This window comes from Coregonus lavaretus (assembly GCF_964263955.1).
Source record: "Coregonus lavaretus genome assembly, chromosome: 37".
NCBI lineage: Eukaryota > Metazoa > Chordata > Actinopteri > Salmoniformes > Salmonidae > Coregonus > Coregonus lavaretus.
In genome coordinates, this window is record NC_140024.1 from 31,423,716 (window position 1) to 31,449,992 (window position 26,277).

The following is a 26,277-nucleotide window of genomic DNA, read 5'->3' on the forward strand; positions in this document are numbered from 1 at the left end:
GTTTACGGTGTACGGTGAGTTTATACACCCTCCCTGCACTGCCGGTCCCTCGTAACTATATGAGTATTATGAGGCATCTATAGGCCACTTCTCTTGACATGCCTTATTCGAATGCATTCAGCCAAGTTGGCAGTGTGTGTGCCAATTTAATAAATGGAAATGTCATGTAAACACCAACGGACTGGTGGACTATGCCAAAGCCAATGGCTCCATGTTGCAGGGCTTAGAATGACTTGGCAGCAACCAGTGCTGAAAGGAAATAGAAAAACTATTCAACAGGGTTGGGATGTTAATGCTCCAATAAAAATCTGATCTGGGAGCATTTGATTTGGGTGAGGATTTAGCGATTCTGTGGTGATGAGGCATTAGCACTGGTCTTTGGACTGAGGCCCAGGACAGTATTCTCCCCCCCCCCCCCCCGCTCACTCTCGGTCACACACACACACACACACACAGTCTATCCTCCATGTTCTCCAACAACAGCTCTACTGTGCTACTCTGAAGACAAGCCTTGTAGCCATGACTACTGTGCAGCTCAGGGCTCAATCAAGCCTGTTCTCTATCAAAAGAGCTCCCACGATGATCTCAAATTAAATTAATTCCTTTAAACCAATTAGCAGAGGCTTTAAAAAAGGGACAGCCTTCGTTGTAAGATCATTTTACCATCTGATTAAGAAAAATTACGGAACAGGCAACTGGAAACAGAAAATAACGATTAAAATGTATAACAGTCTAATCTCTTCCATTTCATACTAGCAGGCCAGTGGGTTAAGGTTATTACAGTTGGAACGGAGTGGGGGGGATGGGGGTAGCTCTGGTTTCCAATATGAGCAGCACCAGTTACAGCATCTCAGAATAAAAATCCCATACTGTGCACTGTGCAAGCTTTCCACAAATAATCATGAGTGTTAGACATTGCTCCCCAAGGACGGCCATGTTCCCTCTTTCATTTCTATCAGCAGCATAATCCCCTTTTGAAACCCTTTTTAGGGTGAATTAGAAAGGCGCCGTATTCAAAGAGATGAGTGGAGAGAGAAGGGGCTGGTAATAATCCCAAGGGCCTAGCAGTCTACGTGGATTAGAATGGCAAAGAATATCCTTTCATCTCAGAGCCACACTTCCCAGCTAGCTCTCTCTCTCTCTCTCTCTCTCACACACACACACAAACACAGTGTTTTATTGACACATACACCAGATGGTGAAATGTGTTAGTGATATTCTCCTTTGTTAAGAAAACAAGTCATTCTTTGCCTTTTGTAAATAGATGATACAATTATGTTTATAAAAAGAGACACGATAGTTAATCTACTGGATTGAAGACAAGCTGATATGAAAGACTTGCTCTCTGGACTGACCTCAGTGTGGAGGCGTTTTGTCAGGACAGACTATTGGTCGTAATAACACATTATATGGGTGTTTTCTGCAACCGAGAAACTAGAGGAAGGAGCAGGTGCGACAAACCAAAGTCTCCCTGACAAAGTCTATGCCTAGACTATAATCGCAAACAATGGACCCCCAATTCTTTAGGGTTACTAATGAAAAACATAGGTAACCACGATTCCCACAAGTTGATATTCCTAGATCATTACAGATTATCTACAGTTAAAACAGTGACTGTTAAATGTTCTGCATGGTATATTGAAGGCCCATGACCATCACTTGTTTGTCTGCGATTGTTTGGCAATCTCATTTTAGAGAGACATGTTTCATCTGAGTGTGATTTCTGAGAAGACATTCTTCAAACAATTACAGAAGTGCTGCTTGCGGTAAACATGCTGCTTGCGGAGTGAGTGACTTCTCTAAAGGCGTCCACATGCTTCCCAGCCGAAACGGTTCGGAATAGTTTGTGCATATTATGATACAATTTTGTGACGTTTTCATTAGTTTTGGACTTATGTGAGTTATTATATTTTGGCTGTTCGGGCACACGCCATTTTTTCTGGGGGCAAGCCGAAGTTCGGAGCCGAAGTCTACGCCCCTTCGTCCGTGATTGGTCAACAGTAGGGATTCTTCAATAAAGTCTGTTGTCATTCAACGAGAGAAATACTGCATCAAACATCTTAGACGTAAAATTGCGCGACTACGATCTCCTCTGCAAAAACTTCCAAATTGATGACAGATTTCTTGAGATATTAGATTAATTCTGACTATTTTGAGGAAGTGTATACTGGCTACGGCGTCTCAAAATGGACGAACCGTACTACGCCACTTTTTTCTTGTTTTTCAATCGAAGGTCTTTTAAGGGAGTATGCTAGCACACTTGTTCGGTTCGGCTATCCGACTTCGGCTAGGCGCCAGCCAACCTGTAGCATGCTAACGCCTTAAGTGGAGGAAACAAACTGCAAGTCTTTCCCCCTCATGTCTGTTGCCACGGTTTTAAGAATGCTTTTAAATCACATTAAAGGATTCCTAGGTGACACTAACCTCATTAGAGCAGAGCAAGTTCAAACCACAAAGTCACTGCACAAAACTGTTAGATGTGTCAAGGTTGGCCTACATATTGCACTAGGGGTATCAAATTGGCTATGTAACACTATTGTGGTTAGTCAATTATGCTTCGGCTAATTTTGTATGGAGGACAAATATCTGGGAAGCAGGTTTATTTTGTATTTAAAAAAGCCCACAGTGACCAACATGTCTATTAACAATTACACCGACAAAGTATTTTAGAGGATTATGCAGATATACAGCTGCGGAAAAAATTAAGAGACCACTGCAAAATTATCAGTTTCTCTGGTTTTACTATTTATAGGTATGTGTTTGGGTAAAAATAACATTTTTGTTTTATTCTATAAACTACTGACAACATTTCTCCCAAATTCCAAATAATAATATTGTCATTTGGAGCATTTATTTGCAGAAAATGACAACTGGTCGAAATAACAAAAAAGATGCAGTGTTGTCAGACCTCGAATAATGCAAAGAAAATAAGTTCATGTTAATTTTTAAACAACACAATAGTAATGTTTTAACTTAGGAAGAGTTCAGAAATCAATATTTGGTGGAATAACCCTGATTTTCAATCACAGCTTTCATGCGTGTTGGCATGCTCTCCACCAGTCTTTCACATTGATGTTGGGTGACTTTATGCCACTCCTGGCGCAAAAATTCAAGCAGCTCGGCTTTGTTTGATGGCTTGTGACCATCCATCTTCCTCTTGATCACATTCCAGAAGTTTTCAATGGGGTTCAGGTCTGGAGATTGGGCTGGCCATGACTGGGTCTTGATCTGGTGGTCTTCCATCCACACCTTGATTGACCTGGCTGTGTGGCATGGCGCATTGTCCTGCTGGAAAAACCAATCCTCAGAGTTGGGGAACAATGTCAGAGCAAAAGGAAGCACGTTTTTTTTCTCCAGGACAACCTTGTACGTGGCTTGATTCATGCGTCCTTCACAAAGACAAATCTGCCCGATTCCAGCCTTGCTGAAGCACCCCCAGATCATCACCGATCCTCCACCAAATTTCACAGTGGGTGCGAGACACTGTGGCTTGTAGGCCTCTGTCTAACCATTAGACGACGAGGTGTTGGGCAAAGCTGAAAATTGGACTCATCAGAGAAGATGACCTTACTCCAGTCCTCTACGGTCCAATCCTTATGGTCATTTGCAAACCTCAGCCTGGCTCTTCTTTGCTTCTCATTGATGAAGGGCTTTTTTCTAGCTTTGCATGACTTCAGCCCGGCCCCTAGGAGCCTGTTTCGAACTGTCCTCGCCGTGCACTTCACCCCAGCTGCCGTTTGCCATTATTTTTGTAGGTCACTTGATGTCATCCTACGGTTGTTGAGTGACATTCGAATGAATTGGCGGTCATCCCGGTCAGTAGAGAGTCGTTTTCGCCCTCTGCCGGACTGTAGCTTTGTTGTCTTCTATGTCTGCTGCTTGACCTTGTTCTTATGAACCGCCGTCTTTGAAATTTTAAGGATGGAAGCAACCTGACGCTCACTGTATCCCTCTGCCAGTAAAGCCAGAATTGAACCCTTTTCCTCACTCAAAACTTTCCTTTTCAACTCTTTTGGCATGGTCAATAGTTATTTTTTGATTAATATTACTTTTGAGGTACTATTAGCACTGTTTTTGCCATCCAGCTGGTCCTATTGCAAGAGGATAGTGATGACCACAGCAGTGGTTTTTATACTTTTCCTTGTTAAATAAGATTTGGTTCATGTGATCACCTAATCAGTTCCTAATTCAGTAGAATGAGGTGTGCCTGTGTTGGAATTCAACAGACACTGGAATGGAATGGCTGTCATACATGTAGAGATGCTGATTTAAGAACAATTTGCAGCGGTCTCTTAATTTTTTCCACGGCTGTAGGCTACACGGCATCGATTAAAACAGCAACAACGTAGTTAGACATTGTGGTTAGAGTAAAATAGGGTTTGTGTAATGTGATGGAGTAGTGGTTTAACATAGAATACATTGTGGTTGGAGCTTGAAGACTGGTGATAAATGACAGCAAGAGAGAGAGGGTCTTCAAAATGCCTTTTCATGGTCTGTTTCTAATACAGAACAACCCTTTATTTGATAGAATTCCAAAGGTCAACTAACCTAGGTTGAACAAAAACAGATTTGCAAATATTGGCGTACTTTCACTAGTTTTGCCAAAATATGTGTTTTTTCCTGAAGAAACACTTCTAAACGACTGTCCCTATTTGTTTCACATAAAGTAGTATTTGCACATTAATATTTTGTCGTTTCTTAATTAGATCCACCAATGGCTAATGCTAATGTTAGCTGTTTCGCTAATTCACATATAAATAACTGTATTCAATCATCCCGCGTTGGACATATTTAAAATGTAGGGAGCCGAAACCAGCCCAGCCAGACTGAACCCATTTGCCCAAAAATGTAGCCCACCTCACTGACGTATACAATTCCTCAGCAATTTCCTGAAGTTAACCGTAGGACAGTACAATGCAAGTGTGCTTTAATTTGTATGTTTGAAAAAGCCTATGGGGTAACAAGGCAAACAGTCTCAGTCACAGGGCTAAGTCCATGTTGCAAATATGGTGAATTTCTCCTTCTTCCTCCTATGTAGGTTCACCAGTATTTCAATGTGAAAACAGAGTGGTGTCTATTGGTAAGAGACAGTTGCTAAGGTACAGTTGCTAAGGTACAGAGGCCCAACGGCAAGAGGAAAAGAAACGCATTAGGCTAGACTTCACAGCTAACCACCCTTATTGTATTGAGCAGCTGGCACTAACTCTGCAGAGTGTAGTTTTTAAATGACGGTAGTGATTTCAGTTCCAGGGTGAAATGTGAGGTCCTGACACCTTGCTACCCTGGTTCTTACCAATCAATGAGACACAGGTTTTGGAATTTTCCTAAGAGGACAGGGTAGAATGGAGCCTCAGTCACTAGCAAAATACCAAAGCCTCTCTTTCACGGAGAGCAGAACTGGATATATAGCCTACCTTTATGAAGATAATCCTATTTGAAACCAGACTCTTTCAATCTGCAGTAAAATGACTTGCTACAAGGGAAAGGAACGGGGAACGACACCTCAGGTTGAACAACAGGCTAACCTGTAAACGCTCACTTGCATTTCAAGCCTATAAGAGTGGCTTGAGAAACAGGGTAATAAATATAAGATGAATGCCAGTGGTTTCATTCTGACTTACTGGATTTAACGGACCAATTAGACTAACCACACAGGCAAGCTGAGCCAAGCAAATAGCAGGCATTCTTTGGCCACTGGACACAGCACAACCATTTGACTGCAGTATATAGTACAGCAGAGTAGCAGATCTCAGCCAGTCTCAACTAATAGTAAGGATGAGCATTCAATTGACGCAGGAGGCTTTAAGTGGAAATAAGATTTGCCAAGGGATTAGGGTATTTTCCAAGAAGTGGCCAACATCAGGTATTTTTAAACAACAAGCGGAAATCTAGGTGATTTCCAATGTACTGTGTATGTTCTCAAAACCAAACCAGGCTAAAAAACTATCCCTGTAAATTGACTGTTAATAGGCAATCCTCTGGTTTACCCATAATGTAAAAATAACCCCTCTTAGTTGAAGTAGAAACCTCTGAAATCATAATTTTTTTTTCTAACGCAAAGTGGTGAGAAAGGGAAAAAGACAAGATTACTAATGGCAGCCGCAGGTTGGCAGCACACACAGACATCAATCTCTCTTCCAGCTCCCCGTCTTATAGAAGCTGCCTCCAGTCTTTCTTCTCTCCCACTACACTTCTTTATGGAGGAAAGTTCCTCACACAGAGGAACTCAATGGGGGGGGGGGGGGGGGTTCACATTCCTACCTTGAAAGCCCTAGCTAGCTAAACCTTTTTGAAGAGTTGCCTCACCAACACCTACAGTACGCACAAATCTACATTTCTTTCAAGCTGAAAATAAACTGGTGAGTTTTTCCATGAGCGATCGAGTCATGAATGTCTCCTTGTGGAGGAAGCTTGTCCAACAGTGAGTGGTTTCATAATGCAGCTAACACTTTCAACAAAATGACAAACCACTAAATGAGCTAAGGCCTGGAGGAAGAAAGACAGTTTCATGTATTGTACAGCCTAGGTCTAAACTAGTGACACACCACAGAATGCACTAAGCCAAACCCTTCGAAAACAGGCAACAATCCTGAAACACACAATACAACAAGACTGACTCTGTAACAGACTGCCAGCTTTCCCCTCACAGGCAGAACATTCCAGGCCAGAGGCAAGCCACGTCTGCTCCTCCCCACTGTGTGGGTTTTGTTCTGCTAATCAGACCACATGCCTCAAGGATTCAGGAACCCTAGAACTGTGTTTGCCTTAATAGAGCAGCCCTTTCAGCCAGCCTCTCCTTTCAGCCAGCCTCTCCCTCCACCAGCCCCATGCAGCAGAAGCAGCGCAGACAAACCATTCAGTGTGTAGGGGGTTAAAGACTTCATCCATTCATAACCTAACGTAGCAGGCGTAAAAGAAACGCCTGAGCGGAATTCTCACATCCGGTTTTCAGCGGAAAATGAAGCTAGGATGAAGATGGTTGTATCCCTGAAAACCGGATGCATCAGGTTATTGGTAACTCCGCTAACGGTGATCCATTCATAACGCTGTCCTCCCCTCCCCCCTCCCTTAACCCCAGTTTGTCCCCTCTACCCATTTCCCTCCTCTACCCCCCCATTTCCCTCTTCTACCCATCACGTGCCCTATCTTCCCTCACCACAGCAGAGCCCCTATTTCCTTGTGTAGCTGGCGTATGAATAGATTCATGGTTTATTATTAGAACGTTGACCCAACTCCACATTCACCCCACCCCTAAGTAGAGAAAATACATCGACTCAAGACCATCAAAACCTCAAAATCTGAGCTTCTCCTTTTTCTCTCTCGTTCTTTGTTTGTTTGTTTGTTCGTTCCCCTTTGCCCCCCCCCCCCCCCCACCCGGCTTTCCTGCTACTCACGCATTGAGAGGCGAAATGAGGCGCGTTGGAAATTTGCTGTCTGACAATGGAAGACAGCTGCTCTCACTGCTTAAGTCTTTCATGAGCTGAATTAGCAGCACGGGCTAGCCGCCTCCCCCCCCCCCCCCCCAGCGCGGGCTCCCCTCCCCCCCCCAGCGCGGGCTCCCCTCCCCCCCCCAGCGCGGGCTAGCCGCCTCCCCCCCCCCCAGCGTGGGCTAGCCTCTCTCCCTTCCCCCCCCAACATGCTTCCCTGACAGCACACTGATCCACAGACTCACACACACACACACACGCCTAGCCTTGTACAAAGCTTAGGAGACAGAGGCGGCTGGGGAAAGACGAGGCATGAAAGGGCTTTGTGTCGCAGATCTGTGATCACTTTTGCAGGACTAGCCAAAGATGTTTTGCGACCTTGAAGCCAACCTCCCCATACATTTTCTATGAGGATATTGCTGCTAGGTGTACACAGGGAAAGCTCACGTTTTAACATAAATAGCCTATGGTACCTGAGGAAAACACGAGGGCATTCAAATAAGACTTACTCAGTAACTCAAACAATATGAACACAGATCAATTCACAGGCTTATTCACTATTATTATAAGCCTACTCTTCCATTAACTTTACATTAGTGTGGTCCTCTGTAGCTCAGCTGGTAGAGCACGGCGCTTGTAACGCCAAGGTAGTGGGTTCGATCCCCGGGACCACCCATACACAAAAAAAATGTATGCACGCATGACTGTAAGTCGCTTTGGATAAAAGCGTCTGCTAAATGGCATATTATTATTATTATTATTATTATTATTAGCCTAATCTACAATCTAGCCTCAGAGGTGGTAGCCAGCTTATCACTCAATAGGAAAGTAAATAACTGTATCCCTCTGTTAGATTTCAGAACATCATGAATTTGGAAAAACTCAAATCTAAAAAACAGAAATTATCCCAATGGACACCGATAGTGACAGCATGGAGGCTCAGACCACAGTGCTGCCATTCCCACCAAAGTCTCCTTGTTATCCCAATAGAGGAGGGACAAAATAGCATGTGGCCTCCCAGCATGGTGCAGCAAGGTTTTTAGGCTTCTCGACAAGCTTTGTGAAAGTCAACATTTTATTGCGACACCTTCAGGAGCAAATTAAAAACAGGCACATTCCCCTGTTGACAAAAGACCCCATATGTAAAAAAAAAAAAAAAAAAAAAAAGTAGGTTACAGAACATGCACAGGCCAACAGTTTTCCATTTTCAAAAGATCTATGATTAAAAGGGTTACAATGATTAGGCCAACAATGGCTAGCCTAAATAGACTGTTCCAAACCGTTCTAGGTTATGAGCAACAGCAAATGGAATGCAGAACGTACACATTTCAACTGTTCTTTAAGACAATGGTGTTGTTGTCTTACGGAACACATCGTAATCCTTGTGATGACGATGAGTTTGTTTAATTCAATGTAAACCTAGCTGGAAGTAAATGTCTTCTGTTGTGTGCAAAAGCAGATCTTTCACTGCTCTCAGCAGCCTTTAGAAAGGAACAAGAGGGCACAAATCAAGCCCGGGGTTCTCCAGGTCAAGGGGGCTGCTAAATGTCTACAGACACAGTTTATGACCAGCGAGGACTGGCTTCCAATATGAAATAGTTCCACACAAGGGTCTCTCATGGCTCTTGACAAGGATTTCCTGGAACACTGTCCAACCGGTCTATAAACTTAGTGGCCCGCAGCTTTCCCATTCCCATTCACTGACGAGGCCTCTGGACTGACCGTGGGGGATGGGGAACGACCCTGTTCCTGAGGCAGAATCAGCTCTGGGAATGGCTCTGCTACAGGTGGAGTCACTGTCCTCGCAGCGCTTTCATCCCCACCACGGTAAAGAGACACTGAACACTACGAATACGACAACCCAATAAAAAAAAATAGCCATGAGCTAAGGCTCCTTTTGTAGCGGTACATTGAGGCCACCGCACAAACATTCGGTAAGATGTTCTTGGCAGTAATGCAAATTCTCCCAGCTGTACCCTTTTGAAAAGGACAAGAGAGAACTGTGCTAGCTGACAGCAAACTGCAACGTTTTGGCAAATTGCTGGTTAAATATAGACATCTTTGAGGGTAGACATGTGACCTCGACTGTTAACGAATCATTCACGCCATCTAGCCTACAGAACAAAGAAACACAATTGTATGGGAAGGAGTTTCTGAGCGGGAGACTGTAAAGAGAGAGCAAAAGGCTAAGTGGTGACTATACAGCAGAATATGCCATGACAGGATTTCAGCCGCTTGCTTGCTGAGTATAAATCAGTATTTCCCACTTCATCTTGTTGCCTCATCACCCTACACAATAGCAAACACAGATAAGACTTTCTTAAGTGGGGAAAGTTGTAAAGGAAACAAGACCCACATACCGAAGCCAACTTCTTCCTGCTGCAGAGCAGCCAGTAGCAACACTGACACACATTCCAGTTTCAAAGCTGTTTTCTTCTGGGACGCCAAAATGAATCTAGCATAATATTGATGTGAATGGATTATGCCGACATCTGCACCAATTTTGAGCATTAAGATTGTGACAAATGTTGGGTATTTTTCTCAGTATTATGAACGCTTGTCTGATCTCAATTTACATAAACACTTGAAAGGACAGTTTGAGAAATTCAGAAGAGCCCAGACAAAGGCATTTAACAGCTTGCCTGCACGTGCTTTGAGGAAACAAAGGGAGAATGAATAAAATGTGTCCTTTTCATAAGGAGACAAAGGCAACACATTAAACAGTGAATTCCACCGCAACCTCAGGCAAACTCAAGCCTAAATGTTTCTGGATCTGAGAGAAATAGTCTAGCTCAACCAAGAAGTGGTTGGAGATCAGTTTACACAATCCTTATCTCCTTAACACCATTAAGGGGTCAAAAGTTAACTGACCTTAGATCTAGCCTCAATAATCCAAGTCTATAGCTTTATCTAAATAGGTGGGCAAAGTAGAATTGCTGTCACTAACCCTCCCTTTTTTAAAGCCCTGTGTTTGTGCTTAGCCTCACAGCCTTTTACATTGTTGTGGAGACAGAGGCTAATGACAGACGTGGAAAACAATTAGTGTTGAGTGTTTTTACTGGGGGGGGGGGGGGGGGGGGGCTCCCTGAGGGCGAGCGTTTCTAACAGACAGAGGTAGCACTACAGGAATCACAGCAGCACTGACTGAGTCCGCTGCTGCAAAATACCTCCCTTCATCTGTTCCTCACACACACACACACACGTATCTAAACACACACGCAGGTTCTCTCAACAGTAGGTTGTCAAATCAACTAAAAATAGGCATGATGGGCCAACAAGCTTTGTTTCCAATGTAATTACAGTCGGGCAATGGTCGAGGCCAAGCACAAGCCAAAGAGCTAGGGAGAGCCAGGGAAAGGAGGAGGCCAAGCACAAGCCAAAGAGCTAGGGAGAGCCAGGGAAAGGAGGAGGCCAAGCACAAGCCAAAGAGCTAGGGAGAGCCAGGGAAAGGAGGAGGCCAAGCACAAGCCAAAGAGCTAGGGAGAGCCAGGGAAAGGAGGAGGCCAAGCACAAGCCAAAGAGCTAGGGAGAGCCAGGGAAAGGAGGAGGCCAAGCACAAGCCAAAGAGCTAGGGAGAGCCAGGGAAAGGAGGAGGCCAAGCACAAGCCAAAGAGCTAGGGAGAGCCAGGGAAAGGAGGAGGCCAAGCACAAGCCAAAGAGCTAGGGAGAGCCAGGGAAAGGAGGAGGCCAAGCACAAGCCAAAGAGCTAGGGAGAGCCAGGGAAAGGAGGAGGCCAAGCACAAGCCAAAGAGCTAGGGAGAGCCAGGGAAAGGAGGAGGCCAAGCACAAGCCAAAGAGCTAGGGAGAGCCAGGGAAAGGTGGAGGCCAAGCACAAGCCAAAGAGCTAGGGAGAGCCAGGGAAAGGTGGAGGCCAAGCACAAGCCAAAGAGCTAGGGAGAGCCAGGGAAAGGAGTGTGGCTTGTTCCTTTTCACATTGGATGTTCATTATTGGCAATGAATTATACCACTGACACATAGCTGTGAGGACCCTAGTGAACAGAATAACACCTTGAGGAATAACAAGTCAAGGCTGCTAATACCAGGAAAAGCAATTCAAGCATGGATGGTTACCACCAAGGCAAAGAAAACGCCATTGATTAGACACAGTAAAAACTATGACGAAACACACTTCCAAGCATTAGGTCATTCAATCATTCTTGCCCTTCAAAGCATTTAACAAGATAACCATTTGAGCTCAATTTTGAGATTCCAATTACCTACAGAGGCCTCTCACGCCAGCCTGAATGGGGGCTCTTCATTTGCTGCAATCACACGGAACATACAAGTCTGCTGATCAAGAGGAATCACTTCTCCACGCTCGCCTGAGGCGACAACAGAGCACTGCACTGCTTGCCTCTTTATCGGATGATGGCGGGCCATCTCTGCTTTGAAAATAGGGCTTAGAATTCAGTCCCTGTCCGCTCCACGGGGCGAAGTCTAGTCATTTAACAGTAGATTTAGGCTACATTTCATAATGCTTTGTTTAACCAAGACTGATATTGGTGAGGCAGCAGCTGAAAAGGAACAGGTCTAGGCTAGGCTGAAAAGAAGGCTACGTCATGGGGCTAAAACAATGTGGCTTCACGGCAAGGTGCCTCAGCAGGACCAAGCAAGTTCACATTCCAGGTAGGATTTGGCTGAACGGATTGGGGAAATATGTTTATTCCCAATCCCTGTTTGCTGCGTCGCCTTGTTTTTCCACACAAAAATTACAACAATGGGACAACAGCAAAGTTTCTGTGTTTAGGCCTACACATCAAGTCTGGTTAGAATTAGGCTAACCAGCCTATATGAACAGGTATAGCCTACCCTCGTCTACGTAACTGACACTCCCTTCAAAACCACTCATCATCCCTTCTCTTCTAGAGTCCTCAAAGCCCTGGTGCTAGTTAAAAGGAATGAGCTGTCACACAATAGCACCAGTCAGTCGATCAAAGGCAAGAAAAGGAAAAAAAGCTAGCTCTCGTGAGACCCCTTTCTCCCCTAACTGCACATCAGCGACTACACCGAGTGGTGGCCAGGCCCTTTCTCCCCTAACTGCACATCAGCGACTACACCGAGTGGTGGCCAGGCCCTTTCTCCCCTAACTGCACATCAGCGACTACACCGAGTGGTGGCCAGGCCCTTTCTCCCCTAACTGCACATCAGCGACTACACCGAGTGGTGGCCAGGCCCTTTCTCCCCTAACTGCACATCAGCGACTACACCGAGTGGTGGCCTGGCCCTTTCTCCCCTAACTGCACATCAGCGACTACACCGAGTGGTGGCCTGGCCCTTTCTCCCCTAACTGCACATCAGCGACTACACCGAGTGGTGACCAGGCCCTTTCTCTCCTAACTGCACATCAGCGACTACACCGAGTGGTGGCCAGGCCCTTTCTCTCCTAACTGCACATCAGCGACTACACCGAGTGGTGACCAGGCCCTTTCTCTCCTAACTGCACATCAGCGACTACACCGAGTGGTGGCCAGGCCCTTTCTCCCCTAACTGCACATCAGCGACTACACCGAGTGGTGGCCAGGCCCTTTCTCTCTCAAGCGCAGACCCTTTTTTTTCTCCTCCTTCCTCTATTGAACTGACATTGCTAATGTAATTTTCCATGAGAGCTGCTCCATTCGTCAAGGTCCTGCATCACGTCGAGGCAGCTGACGAATGCCTGGCTCCTCCAGGCTTGTATAATGAGCGAGAGAGCGCAGTGCTGTCGTTGAGGGAGCAGAGATGATTTATTCCAGAATCAAGAGCCAATGCTTTAGGAGCTCTGTCCTAAGATGGAGACAGTGCGATCACACAGCGGCACACTCATTCAAAGAGGATAAGAGCATGAGTAAGTAACTCATCATTAAAGAGAAAGAATGACTGCATTTGAGATGGCAAATAACAATCACATTACCGTCAAATGTCTAGAAGGCAGAGCACTTGCCTCATCACGTACAACACCTTTATTAAAGATCAGAACCTCTAATAAGCTACTAACTGGATGACTTAACATGCTATTCAAATCTCTTCTTGACTTTTATTATTGATACTGTTTACAGTTTGGGAAAATGTGATTTGAACTCTGGAACACCCATCACATGGAGAAGAGAGACATGTTGGACAACATTGATCAAGATTAGGTTAATTTTAGCATTTGAAAAACAAACATTGTACATGTCAATGTCATAAAACGGGGCAGTACATATTGTTTTCATCATTAACGTGGTCTAGACGTCCATTGTATCTAGGCCTTAGTTTCAATGTAGGCCTTGAGCTTACAAATCTAGAACGTGGCATGGGACAACTTCCATAGGGTCTCAAGGAATCAGATATTAATTCAGTGAAACACTTCTATCGGCAACCGTTTTCTGGAGACCCTCGTTTGTCTATGAACCCAGTGCTTAGACTGACCCTTTCCCTTTGTTCAAGGTCGTCACCCAATCCACGCTGAGCTCATTGGGTTGCCTGAGTACTTTCTGATTGCTAAGCCTTTTGCCCTTAGATTTCCTTCCCTGTTTGAGTTATCTGAGGAGACTCCACGGCTTTGCATTCCTGACAGGGGAAACTTGCCTCTTCGAAGGCCCTTCCCCCCCACTTCACTTTCAGAGCAGCAGCGAAAGGGAGGGCGTGCTCTGCCACCCCCTCCCCCACCCACCAGGCATTGCTGGGGCTTGTGGGATTAAGAATGGAACACGACGACAGACAAAACAGTCCCCAGCACCTCCCTCCACTGCTGGTACTAACAGAGCATGAAAAGGCTGTTTCTGAGCACACAATACACACACTGACAGACCAGCTCAATGAGGAAACAGGATCAGTACGGGTAAATAGTTAAGCAACTGTTCATGAGTTTCTTGCATGACAATGTCTATGTTTGAAGAAGGAAAAACTAGCGCTGCCATTAGAAATCAGCTAGCTAGTCAGCAGGCTAATTGATTCATTTGGGAAAACAAATATCCTGTGTAGAACATGTTATGATATTTATGAAGTTTAATAACCACAGACAATTTTAATAATAATGAACCGTAGCCAAGCTCTTCAAATGATTCTAGGATATTCCTGTTTGATGAGATATTTCAAAAAAGCCATCATGATCAGATTGTACTTACTGATACTCACAACTGACGTGAAATGAGGGCAATGTCTTCAAGTAGATAATAAACTGAACTGAAGTGGTGAGAAATAGATGGCACAGCTCCAAACCCCTGACTAGGCTACATCATGTTCCAATAAAGACTTAAAAGTTAAAACATAGTTCAACCAAAAACCAAATCTCAAATGGAATGGAATGAAATCTGAACCTACAGCTTGGCAAAGGTTTTTGCAAATTGGTCTTGCATAGTGATACACATTCAGCAGAAACATTCCAAGCAATAATTTGTTTAACAGCACTCTTACCTTTTCATTTTTAACCTTCTTCAATGTTCGGCATTCAATATTGTCCAGCTCCTCAGGTTCAGTTTTAATTGTCAATGCTGGGACTATCCCAACAGACTCAAGTGCAATATTTCCCAACTGATCGGCCCCTACCAAGTCCGTAGATTGTGTGTTCTCAAAGGGGGCACCACGGTTACCCCCCAAAGCTACTTGAGCTTGAGAAACCACTTCCTTTTCAGTGGCAGCTATTACCACCACGGGCACTCCCTCGCTTTTCTCCTTCTTACTTTTCCCACTTGCCCCTTCCTTATCTTTTTTACCACTGTTCCGAGATACTTTTCCACCCTTCTCCATTCCTTTGCCAGTGGTGGAGTTGTTGCTAGTGGCTAATGCAGTAGCTGCAGTGTTTGTCGGTTCCCCTTGGGTTCGTGTCTGCGCTTCTTTCTTGGCCCCGTCTCCAGCTGAGACCTTGCTACTATTGTCTTTTGAGTTTTTGCTGCGTTTGGATTTAGATTTGCTCTCCTTGCCTTGAGGGCCAGGTACAGGACTAACCAATCGTATGTTGTCAGGCAAAGCTGCGACAGCACTGGGCGGAGCCGTCATACCCCCTCCGTCCTTGGTTCCAGACATCTCGAGTTTGTCCTTTTCTAAGTCAGCGTCAAGGTCGATAATCAGATTTCCTACACCGATGTCCCACTCATCACCGCTGTCGTAAGTGTCCACCGCATTCGAGTCCACACCTTTCCCGCCTGCAGTGCCACCACTTAGGGACATTTTAGTGCCAACGGCCCAGGTTTGCCTCAATGAGGTCCGCCACCTTCTCTGACTGCTGAGGGACTGGGTTGAGAGAATCCTTAGGGTCTAGGTATCCCCTTCCTATTTACCCACATTTTGCCCTGAGGGGAAAAGAGAAAAATTGTTACATCTATCCAATACACTAGGTAATGCTCAGCCAACCAATACCATAAAACAAAAAGGGCTGAGTAGCACCACAGAAGACAACTATAATTCACAGAAAGTTTGAAGGTGCTAAAACATTTCAACTCCTCACAGCAATGAAGAATAAAGGTTCAAGACTTGTTTTAATTGCCAATGAAAAAACGACCTAAAGGCTCGCACACATTGCACTAATGTGGATCTAGCGTTCGTCTGCCAATCGTTCAGTTCGTTGTGTTTAAGGGACCACCTGCTGTAGATGTCTGACTGCTGACATTTTCATGCAATTCTACATGTAAAAAAATCAGTGCACACTCGGTTGGCAAATTACAGCCGGCACTCTGTTCAGAGGTGCCAAGGACTCTCGGTCAGCAATCGCTACTGGAGTGTCTGAGACCTACATCTACAATGAAATGACTCAAACTAAACCCAAACTGTATAGAAATGAAAACACACCTACATTGGTCACTTCACTCTGTCCAGCTTGTAAACAACTACTGGAACAAAAGCTACAGAGTCAAGGGGGCATCTTATTTTTTTTAATGGATAGAGGGCTATCGCAAATTCTGATGAGAAAATATAAAAACATTTTAGACCCGCCAGACCTTGTTGAAGACAGTGCAGACCGCAATCCAAAAAACGAAGCACCTGTCCTCTATTCTTGCAACTGACATAGGCCTACAGCTTGATCTAACCCTATTCACAACTGCCATAGGCCTACAGCTTGATCTAACCCTATTCACAACTGCCATAGGCCTACAGCTTGATCTAACCCTATTCACAACTGCCAGAGGCCTACAGCTTGATCTAACCCTATTCACGAACTATCATGGTCCAAACACACCAAGACAGTCGTGAAGAGGGCACGACAAAGCCTATTCCCCCTCAGGAGACTGAAAAGATTTGGCATGGGTCCTCAGATCCTCAAAAGATTCTACAGCTGCACCATCGAGAGCATCCTGACTGGTTGCATCACCGCCTGGTATGGCAACTGCTTGGCCTCCGACCGCAAGGCACTACAGAGGGTAGTGCGTACGGCCCAGTACATCACTGGGGCCAAGCTTCCTGCCATCCAGGACCTCTATACCAGGCGGTGTCAGAGGAAGGCCCTCAAAATTGTCAAAGACTCCAGCCACCCTAGTCATAGACTGTTCTCTCTGCTACCGCACGGCAAGCGGTACCGGAGTGCCAAGTCTAGGTCCAAAATACTTCTCAACAGCTTCTACCCCCAAGCCATAAGACTCCTGAACAGCTAATCATGGCTACCCGGACAATTTGCACTGCCCCCCCACCCCATCCTTTTTACGCTGCTGCTACTCTGTTAATTATTTATGCATAGTCACTTTAACTCTACCCACATGTACATATTACCTCAACTACCTCAACTAGCCGGTGCCCCCGCACATTGACTCTGCACCGGTACCCCCCTGTATATATAGCCTCCCTACTGTCACTTTATTTTACTTCTGCTCTTTTTTCTCTCAACACTTTTTTTGTTGTCGTTTTATTTTTTTACTTTTTTTGTAAAAAATAAATGCACTGTTGGTTAAGGGCTGTAAGTAAGCATTTCACTGTGATGTCTGCACCTGTTGTATTCGGCGCATGTGACCAATAAAATTTGATTTGATTTGATCTAACCCTATTCACAACTGCCATAGGCCTACAGCTTGATCTAACCCTATTCGGATCAGGGAGGCTTGTGATGTCTTTACTGGCAAGAAAAGAGAATAAAAAACCCACACCATTACATTGGGACCTATTCAATCAAACTGGTAGTCCAGAATGTCGGGGGTAAGGTAAAGAAAGTAAATAGCTGTAAAATAGGCTTATTTAGCCTGGAGCCACATGTATCTTTACCCAGTAGTAGAGACATTGTTTTCTTGATTAAATACAACCAAATGCTTGTAGCAAAAGATGCATTTTGTTTCCGAAATTTTGACTGAACTGGGACAATTATCCATCCTTTTCAACACTACATTATCTGAAAGCTGCCCAAACTCCACCATAATCCCAAAGGTGCTATAGCGTTGCACAGAAATCCTGGGGTCTTCATAACCATTTCCCAGTCACCATGGCAACCCTGGGAAACGCAAATCCTGATTGACGGCCAAATGTGGCCCCACTGTTCTGAGTGACTGGCTCATTCCACAAGGACTGCTGATAGTGTCACTGGTGACGGATGAAGAATAACTGGCCTCACTACTCACCCTCACAGGGTTAACATAGCCGTGCTCTGTCAAGTGGACACTGACAACCCTGCATCAACAGGGCAGCTTAAGAAAACACTTGAATGATGCCAGACGAAAGGCATAGCCTAACACCATCATTTAGGCTAAATAAAGCGCAGCTAATATGCATGCCTTACACGAGCACATTGTGATCATGTTAGCACTTAGCTTAATATAGCCTAGGTCTACCATTTTTTTCCAATCCAGTCTATTCCACCAGATGTGATAGCCTAGTCTTCTCGGACATGGCCTTTGTATTTGTAATTCAGAAAGAGAAGGGGAATTGAGCTTCTGTTAAATTATAATGGATAAGTATCTCAAAAAAATACAATTGACACTTTTAAATGATCCATAATGTCCATCTTATCCAAGAGACATCATGTTCTTAAACACATGCCTGCTCATCTCTAACAGACAATAACTCCCTCTACCCCAAACAGGTGGTCCTTTCCACAGCGTCCTATAAAAGCTCCACAAGCAGCGGGTTTTTAGCATGTCTGCTGCTACTGCTGCCCTTTCACGGGCTGTAAATAACATCCATAAACGGATTTCTCTTTGTGCTGCAAACGGCCACTGACAAAAACACAGGGCCAAACAGCGTACACAATAGGACTTCAGCCAACCTGTTTGTGGAGAGAAGGCTCTACCTCTGACAGTTGGCCTGTTGCTGAGATGTAATTTAGGATCTGAAATAAACAATGAAAATAATGTCAAAGTGCACCATTTGGAAGGTCATTGCTGTGAAAACGTTTGAATTGCTGCTCCCAGAAGCGTGCTCAGCAGGCGCCTGCCTATGTGAGGAGGGAGGAAAGCGTCAGCCATGATAAAATCAATTGCATCTTTTCCCCTAATTGAGCAGACAAAGCCTTTTGGATCTTCTGTCTGATTGTAAACACCTTTTTTTATTCAGTTGGCCACTTTCTCCAATGACTTCAGACCAGTGGAGGCTGCTGAGTGGCTGGAACAGAGTGAATGGTAAGGCATCAAACACATGGAAATCATGTGTGTGGGGGCTTGCGGCCAAAGGAAGAGCAGTCAGTGGGGGGGGGGGGGGTTGCAGCTGTGGCGTTTGGCTGGCTAAACAGTTGTGGGGTCTAATTCGTCCGACACCTCCACAAAAGAGTGTTTGTAATTATATTTGTGGTTGACCTACTGTACTGCCCTTCGCCAGAACTGCAGAGCAAGCCTTTTGAAAAGACCCACTGAGGAAACGTCCCAGTGAGTGGCCTGTTGACTGAAGGCATGAGGCTATGTACCTCCCTTAGTGCTTGTCTTTTTATAAGAGATCCAATTTCCTCCAGCGATCCATCACAGACACCCATGTCAGGGTGGGGATTATATCTGGCCTGTCCAAAGAGAAACGCGTCTTTACAGAAAGGATTTGTCCACTTTCTATTAATTTGCACACAGAATAGACCAATTTATTTTCTTAAAATCTCTACAAGAGTTGCCCTTAAAATGAAGCCATTTTTCTACTTACCCAGAGTCAGATGAACTTGTGGTATCATTTATACGTCTATGTGTGCACTATGAAGGAAGTTGAAGGAAGTTTCATGAGTGCTAACTAACGTTAGCGCAATGACTGGAAGTCTATAAGTACGCTAGCGTATGCTACTGTACCTGTAGACTTCCAGTTATTGCGCTAACACTAGTTAGTTGGCTCGCGAAACAACCTCTTAACTTCCTTCATACTGCACGCATAGACATATAAATGGTATCCACAAGTTCATCTGACTCTGGGTAAGTAGAAAAACTTGCAGTATCCCTTGAATGAAATGACCCGATGTAGGCTAGTATCAACATCCTAATGTTAGAGGATACCATCTGTGCAGACACCAGGGACTATGACATGTAGCCCAGGCTAATCAGTCATGGATAACCAGACACCAACCGTACCTGAATGGAATCAGTTACAAGCAACACCGCTAGACCCATTCAGCCCTTCTCTCCTAACCCTGTCTTATTGGAATCCATCTGATGTTAAAGCTGCCTGAACACCCTGTTCTTAGTGAGCAGAATACCACGTTACCACTCCCAAGTTCAGTGAACAGTTCCAGGGTAAGAGTTTCTCAACAACACCAGTGTGCAAAAAGTCACAGGGGTATGATGCAGAGAAAGCTGACGGTCGTCGGCAGATTAAAGATATATTCTGTGGCACCTGCCAAGAGCTTCCCAATAATTTACTGCGGCAGAGTAATAACCCAATAACAACCTAAATTGAATAGTGCAGAGCCTGGCACAGGAGCAATTTTTCCCTGCCTCCTGGTATAAAGACAGGTCCCCGTCCAGACAGCCAAACAGTAACCTCCATGTAATTGGATTGTGTGCTTGGAGCTGGTTACCATAAATAGAACTGCTCAGGGCACGCCAGGCGATGGGAATCAGGAGCCTTTGGGTCAGCCAGCTTCCATATCAGCAAAATGTCAACCTGGGGAGCACAAGCTCCCATTCACAGTGGGACTTCCATTTCCTGTGGCATGCAGCAGAGCTCATTAAAGAGTCCAGTCTGTCCACTACTGGTTTGTGTCAGCAAGGCGGCAATGGTTCCTGCTATACTGACACACAATACTGCCAGTATTAACTTGCTACTGCCTTTCTGACATGTTGTGCGTTAGCTGGGAAGCCCTGCATCAATACGACAAGAGTAATGCTCCGCTGCCACATCACAATCTGATCGACACATTTTATCTGGATTCAGCTGTAGTATGTAGACTAACCAGACTCCCCATCTTGTGTGTGTGAAGTGTCTACAGTGCTTTGAAAACATCCCCATTGCTCAGACGGTGGTGAAGTACAGCCTAAAACCTAAGCAGTGAAAACACTTCAAGTATTTCCTGTATATTTTATCTAGTCCCAGAGTACACATAACTAAAGCAATATAATTTTGTTATGAAAAGTAATCTTTTCCATTGCCGGTTTTGTGTCTGTGTGGAAAAAACTGAAGCCAGACATCGCTTAACATTATCAAGAAATGCAGTGTCTTTTCAACAGCACATGAGCCAAACGGGTGACAAACAATATATTGGTTAACAATAGTGTAATGGTAGGTGCTGACCCATGGCCAGCTGCCTCTGAATGTAGACCATCACTCACAATCAATAAAATGGTTCAATGATGCTGCATAATAAAGAATATTCTGTATTTTCATTTTCAATTGTGCCACTATGGCTAGACTCGGGAGATAATGTACTGCCACTATGGCTAGACTCTGGAGATAATGTACTGCCACTATGGCTAGACTCGGGAGATAATGTACTGCCACTATGGCTAGACTCGGGAGATAATGTACTGCCACTATGGCTAGACTCGGGAGATAATGTACTGCCACTATGGCTAGACCCGGGAGATAATGTACTGCCACTATGGCTAGACTCGGGAGATAATGTACTGCCACTATGGCTAGACTCGGGAGATAATGTACTGCCACTATGGCTAGACTCGGGAGATAATGTACTGCCACTATGGCTAGGCTCAGGCAATAGCGTACTTTAGTCAAAGAACGTTTATTGTTATCACACCTCCAGTCCAAGGGGAAAATGCTTTAGTAAATTTTCTGTGGCCCTCATGTCACTGATCTCTTCCAGACAGTTGATACAGTAGAGTGTGGGGGTGGGGTGGAAGGGAGGCCCCTTCTTCAGAGGCTGACAAGTTGGCAGTAACAAGAGCAACTCCATTAACAGGCTCAGCAGAGCCATTCAGACATGATTCCTTCATAACAACAGGCAATCTCAGAGAACTCCCCAGACACAGGGAGACATTACTGCACCTTAGCCTTCTGCTTCCCTCTCTCTCTCCCTCCGTATGGTCCCTTCTTTCCCTCTCTCTTCCTCCATATGGCCTCTTCTTTCCCTCTCTCTCCCTCCGTATGGTCCCTTCTTTCCTTACCTCTACCTTTCTCAATCCTTCCTTCTGGCCTTCCTTGTCTACTTTCAGCCAAAATAATTTTCAAGGAAAACTCCCAGTTGTGATCTTCTCAGATGGTGTAAGGAATGTAAAGACATACAAGCATGTTGACGCAGCTGTTAAAAGATGTAGGCCAAATGCATCAGCGCTAAACCTGCACTGAATCAAACCTAGGCTAATCAACTGACTTCAGATCCTCAAGTCCAACTGAAATGTGAGCAGCATGATCAGTGTTTCTCCTATATTAATTTAGCAACGGCGCACAGCTAAATAATTGTTAGCTAAAATGTTGTAAGCCAGGACCTTTTTAATTGAATGTAGTATTGTCTAAATGTAACTGTGAATTCTGCATAATTCGTGTAGACAGCGAGCATGAATGAAATAAATCAAATCCAGTAACGTTACGCTAGCCAAATAGGTTTTGTGCTTAATATTGAATTGGCTGGTGATGTCATTAAGATCAAATTAAACTGTCCTGGATTTTCAGATGAGTTTCGAAGGATTTTCAAAGGATTTTTGGAGTAGAATGATCTTTAAAACTGTAACCAGAAGTGACCTTGCCACAGTCGTGGACTCTCCCAGTAATACCCCACACACCAATTGTGAGAATGAAGGTTGTTCTGAACTTGAACCTTATCCACTTCGATGGATAAGTCGACTCAATGCTGCTTTTCAAGACCAATTTCTCGGCACACCATCTTTATTTTGAGTTGGCCAAAAGAACAAGGGCCTACATGAGATTATTACATCGGTCGAAGCAAGATTACTTTTCCTTGTAAATGGTCATGGCTGAAATAGGCTACACCTTGACCAAAATCTAGTGAGGCCGGAAACAACCATTAGGCAATAATCAATAGGCTAACGTAACTTAATAACGTAGCCTATGTGGAGTAACTTAAATGGAGTCAAGTAGGCCTAAATCAAGCACCGTCTGATCCTGGAGGACAGCATTACCCTAGATAATGTAACATTTCCAAATTACAACAAAAACACCTTAAGGAATACCAGCTGCTCATAAAAGCTATCTCTAGGCCTATTCCATCACAGCAACCTGGACGATTCTTCCCGGTACAAGGTATCTGACCTTCATTTTACACCCAAAGGAACTACATTACGTGCCAATGTTGAATTAGAGGAATTCAAGCAAAGAGATCCTTCACTTGGTTGACAGGCCTCCTCATGTTCCATGTGTTAGCATACCTTTTTAACAGCTGGCAAAACAGTTTATCGCTATCAGTTATAATCATGAGAAGAGAAGACATGTTCATAAAAAGGGAAACCTCCAATGCAATCTTGGCATGAAAATGAAAAACACATGCCTGAGTACTATCAAGTGGCTATTTCTGAAACCAAAAAGGTCTAGGTAATAGGCTACTTCAGGTAGCCAAAGTTAAATATTTGCCTAACTCGAATAAAACCCACTGAAACATAACAACAATCATTGATCTGATTGGGTTTGAACACATCCAAATGATAGCTATATGGCTGGAAATTGCCAGGGACCTCATGGTTCGATCTTATCACGACCCTTAGAGGTGCCGATACGATATGTATTGCGATTCTCACGGTTCCATGTATTGCGATTCAATGTTCCAAACATATTGGTCACCATAGGTCTGCTGCAGAGGGACAAGAGAGAGCATGAGAAAATTAGATTTGATCAGTCATGGATATAAAAGTGCCGAAAACATGTTGGCTCACTATTATTATTATTTTTAGATGGAGAACAAGCTCTAAGATGAAAAAGTGTTGGCGCAGGTACAGCCGACTGGCGCTAACGCTACCAAAAAAACTAAAAAATGACCATTGGGGATCAGTTACTTGTGCTAATTGTGTTAGCATTCTGGTAATAGCGAATTTCCGTGGAGGCTGCTAGCTAAATATGCTAACGAGCGCAAACGAAAATAAATACATTTCAAATCCAGCCAATCCAGCTCATAAAGTTATACATGTATAGGTAGGTGCTACATAATGTAATTTTTGGTGAGTTTGGACACTTACAAGTGAATGTGAACGAGAGACATTGTCCAAATGAACAACGTTTTGGATGCTGTTAGATTAATTTGGATTTTAAGAATAATGACTAAAGGATTTCACCCCAAATACAGTATAAATGTTAGAATTATCATGTAGTGTCAACCCACTAACAGAGGGGGCGGTACTAAACATTCAAGGGAGAAGGCGGAAACTGTTTAGAAAAATCACCTAAAGGTGGGAGGAGTCAAGTCCAGGAGGTATAAAATCGTATGTTTGTGTCTTTGGCGCCAGAGCTCTCCATGAATAAACATACAAAAAATCCTTCTTCGTGGTTATGGACCTTGAATCATTGATGATTAAAACCAGAGCCTTACAACCTCTGGTAATGATTCAAGCTTAGGTTGAATTAGAGATAGAAATTCACATGACAGATGCATACTTGTCTGCTCTGAAGCAGCATGTATACACACCGTGTGTCTGGAGTCGCTAGGGCAACCGGAGGGGGGGGAGGGGCAGACGGGCCGGGAATAGAGAAGAGAAAAAAGGTCAAGAAATCAAGATGGTGGCAGCTGTACAGATAACTCCTCCAAGGGCTTTGACTTCTCAAACACGGCAGAAAGCTTACACAATATGATGCCCCGTCACCTTATTAAGTAACTTGCTTAGATAACTAGCAAGTTAAACTTACAGGTCTCATTCATGCAGAATTCTTTATTTTTCCACGCAGGAAAAAAAGATACAATTCGTAAGAAATCTCTTGCTGCGTTTTGTAAACGCAGATCAAAAATGCTTCTTATTGTAATTTCTGCTCGGCATCAGACTAATGCTGTGCTTCAGTTGCACTTCTCCACTCAGGATGAGAATTCAAAACAGGCATTCTAATCAGCAGACAGCCCTCTGATGTGGAGCTTTTTTTCTCAGCCAGCCTACTTTAAGCAAAACATTAGGAAATGTAGCTGGCTACATTCTTTCTATGATAAACATTAGAAATATGATGGCCATGCATCGTTTTAGCAAAAAAAAAGACCTTGCTTTTTCATTGTAAGCTCATTTACTAATTTACTGTGGCTGCCAGCCAAATAGCATTGCACTTCTGTTGTCATCTGATGAAAATTAAGCTATTTTCTGCAAAATGTGTTGCACTGATGTATTTTCTGTGAAGGAAAACAATAGTTGCATGTCCCTGTTCACTATTTAAGCAAAAAAACACTTGACATTCAATATAAAACGCGACCCCTGTCAATAGACAGCTTGACTCACCTGCTCCCGCTTTCACTGTTGTGCTATTTACAAACAAATAAGTGACTGGCTCAACTGTTCTGGGGAACTATGGTAAAAGCTTCATGATGTAAAATAATGTGACAGGTGAAATGAAGAACGTGATCCGCTTTATCTCCTAACATATTGCACCAGTTGACTGCAGGTATTCACTGAAGTAGCTACAAATATAAAAATGTATTGAAAAACTTCAAAGAAATAGTTACAAAAGGTATATATGGTATACTGCCCAAGCTTAAATGTAATAACCAATGCTGCGTTGAACAACAGTGACTCAAATGTGTGTCAATCTTCTGAACTGGGCTGAATCGAGGCTCTGGGCCATTCACCACACATCATTCATTTCCAACGGACTTGAGAGTTGACCAATTCAAGGGACATTCCTTGTGTTCGGCATGATAAAGGAGAATGACTACCATTTAGACCTAAATATTACATTCAAACCAGTATCTGGTCAATCAATACTGTACCTACAATTGGATTACAGGACATAGGCCAAATACCTTATTGGAAACAGAAACTATTCCTTTCATAAGTCTGTATGGGGGACATTGAACATCTCACCTAACAATGAGTCTAACCAGAACGGTAGGGTTAGTCATACGCTAAAACACGCTGAATGTAGACTTGCCCCTAGTATTTATTTTATTAGGATCCCATTAGATGTTGCTAAAGCAGCAGCTACTCTTCCTGGGGTTCCTAGGCCTGGACAACAGCAGCATCTCGATGTGGATTGTGAAAAATAACTAACAGAGAGAAAATAGCTTAAAATGTCAAACATGCCATGTGGTGCAATGGAACGATGATTAGTGTCAGGTCTGAGTGAGGTGAGTGATTAATGTTGCCATGTAGCTCAGAGCTATAAGGGGGTTTAAAGACAGTTCTAAAAGCCCCGGTATCACTCACACACATTTCAAAAGCAATAGCGTGTTGAATGTATTTAATGCAATCAGACAAGCACCTTATTTTAACAGTTCGTCAACAGCCCGTCACCTGTCTAGAAACAGGCCAATTGAATCATAATTAGTCTACCAAGGGGGACACCACAAGGCCATGGCTTATTCTATGAACTGAATTGCGCTACTGTCTCATCATAAGCAACATCTTTGTTTGCAGTGACTGTACATTGAGGTTAGACCAAGTCCCCATAATGAATCTTTTGCAATGACAATAAT

The 26,277-nt window shown here is 44.0% G+C and overlaps 1 protein-coding gene across 4 annotated transcripts in view; it reads right to left on the reverse strand.

The window, feature by feature from the left end:
* The window catches only part of LOC311111712 (zinc finger protein 609-like), an 88,426-nt gene that overhangs the window by 52,359 nt on the left and 9,790 nt on the right, over positions 1–26,277 (reverse strand). For all 4 annotated transcript variants that reach the window (XM_084154515.1, XM_084154516.1, XM_084154518.1 and 1 more), the window contains exon 2: positions 14,802–15,676. In XM_084154515.1, the coding sequence (XP_084010641.1) occupies positions 14,802–15,554 (753 nt within the window). In that variant the 5' untranslated portion in view covers positions 15,555–15,676. The remainder of the gene's footprint in view (positions 1–14,801; positions 15,677–26,277) is intronic.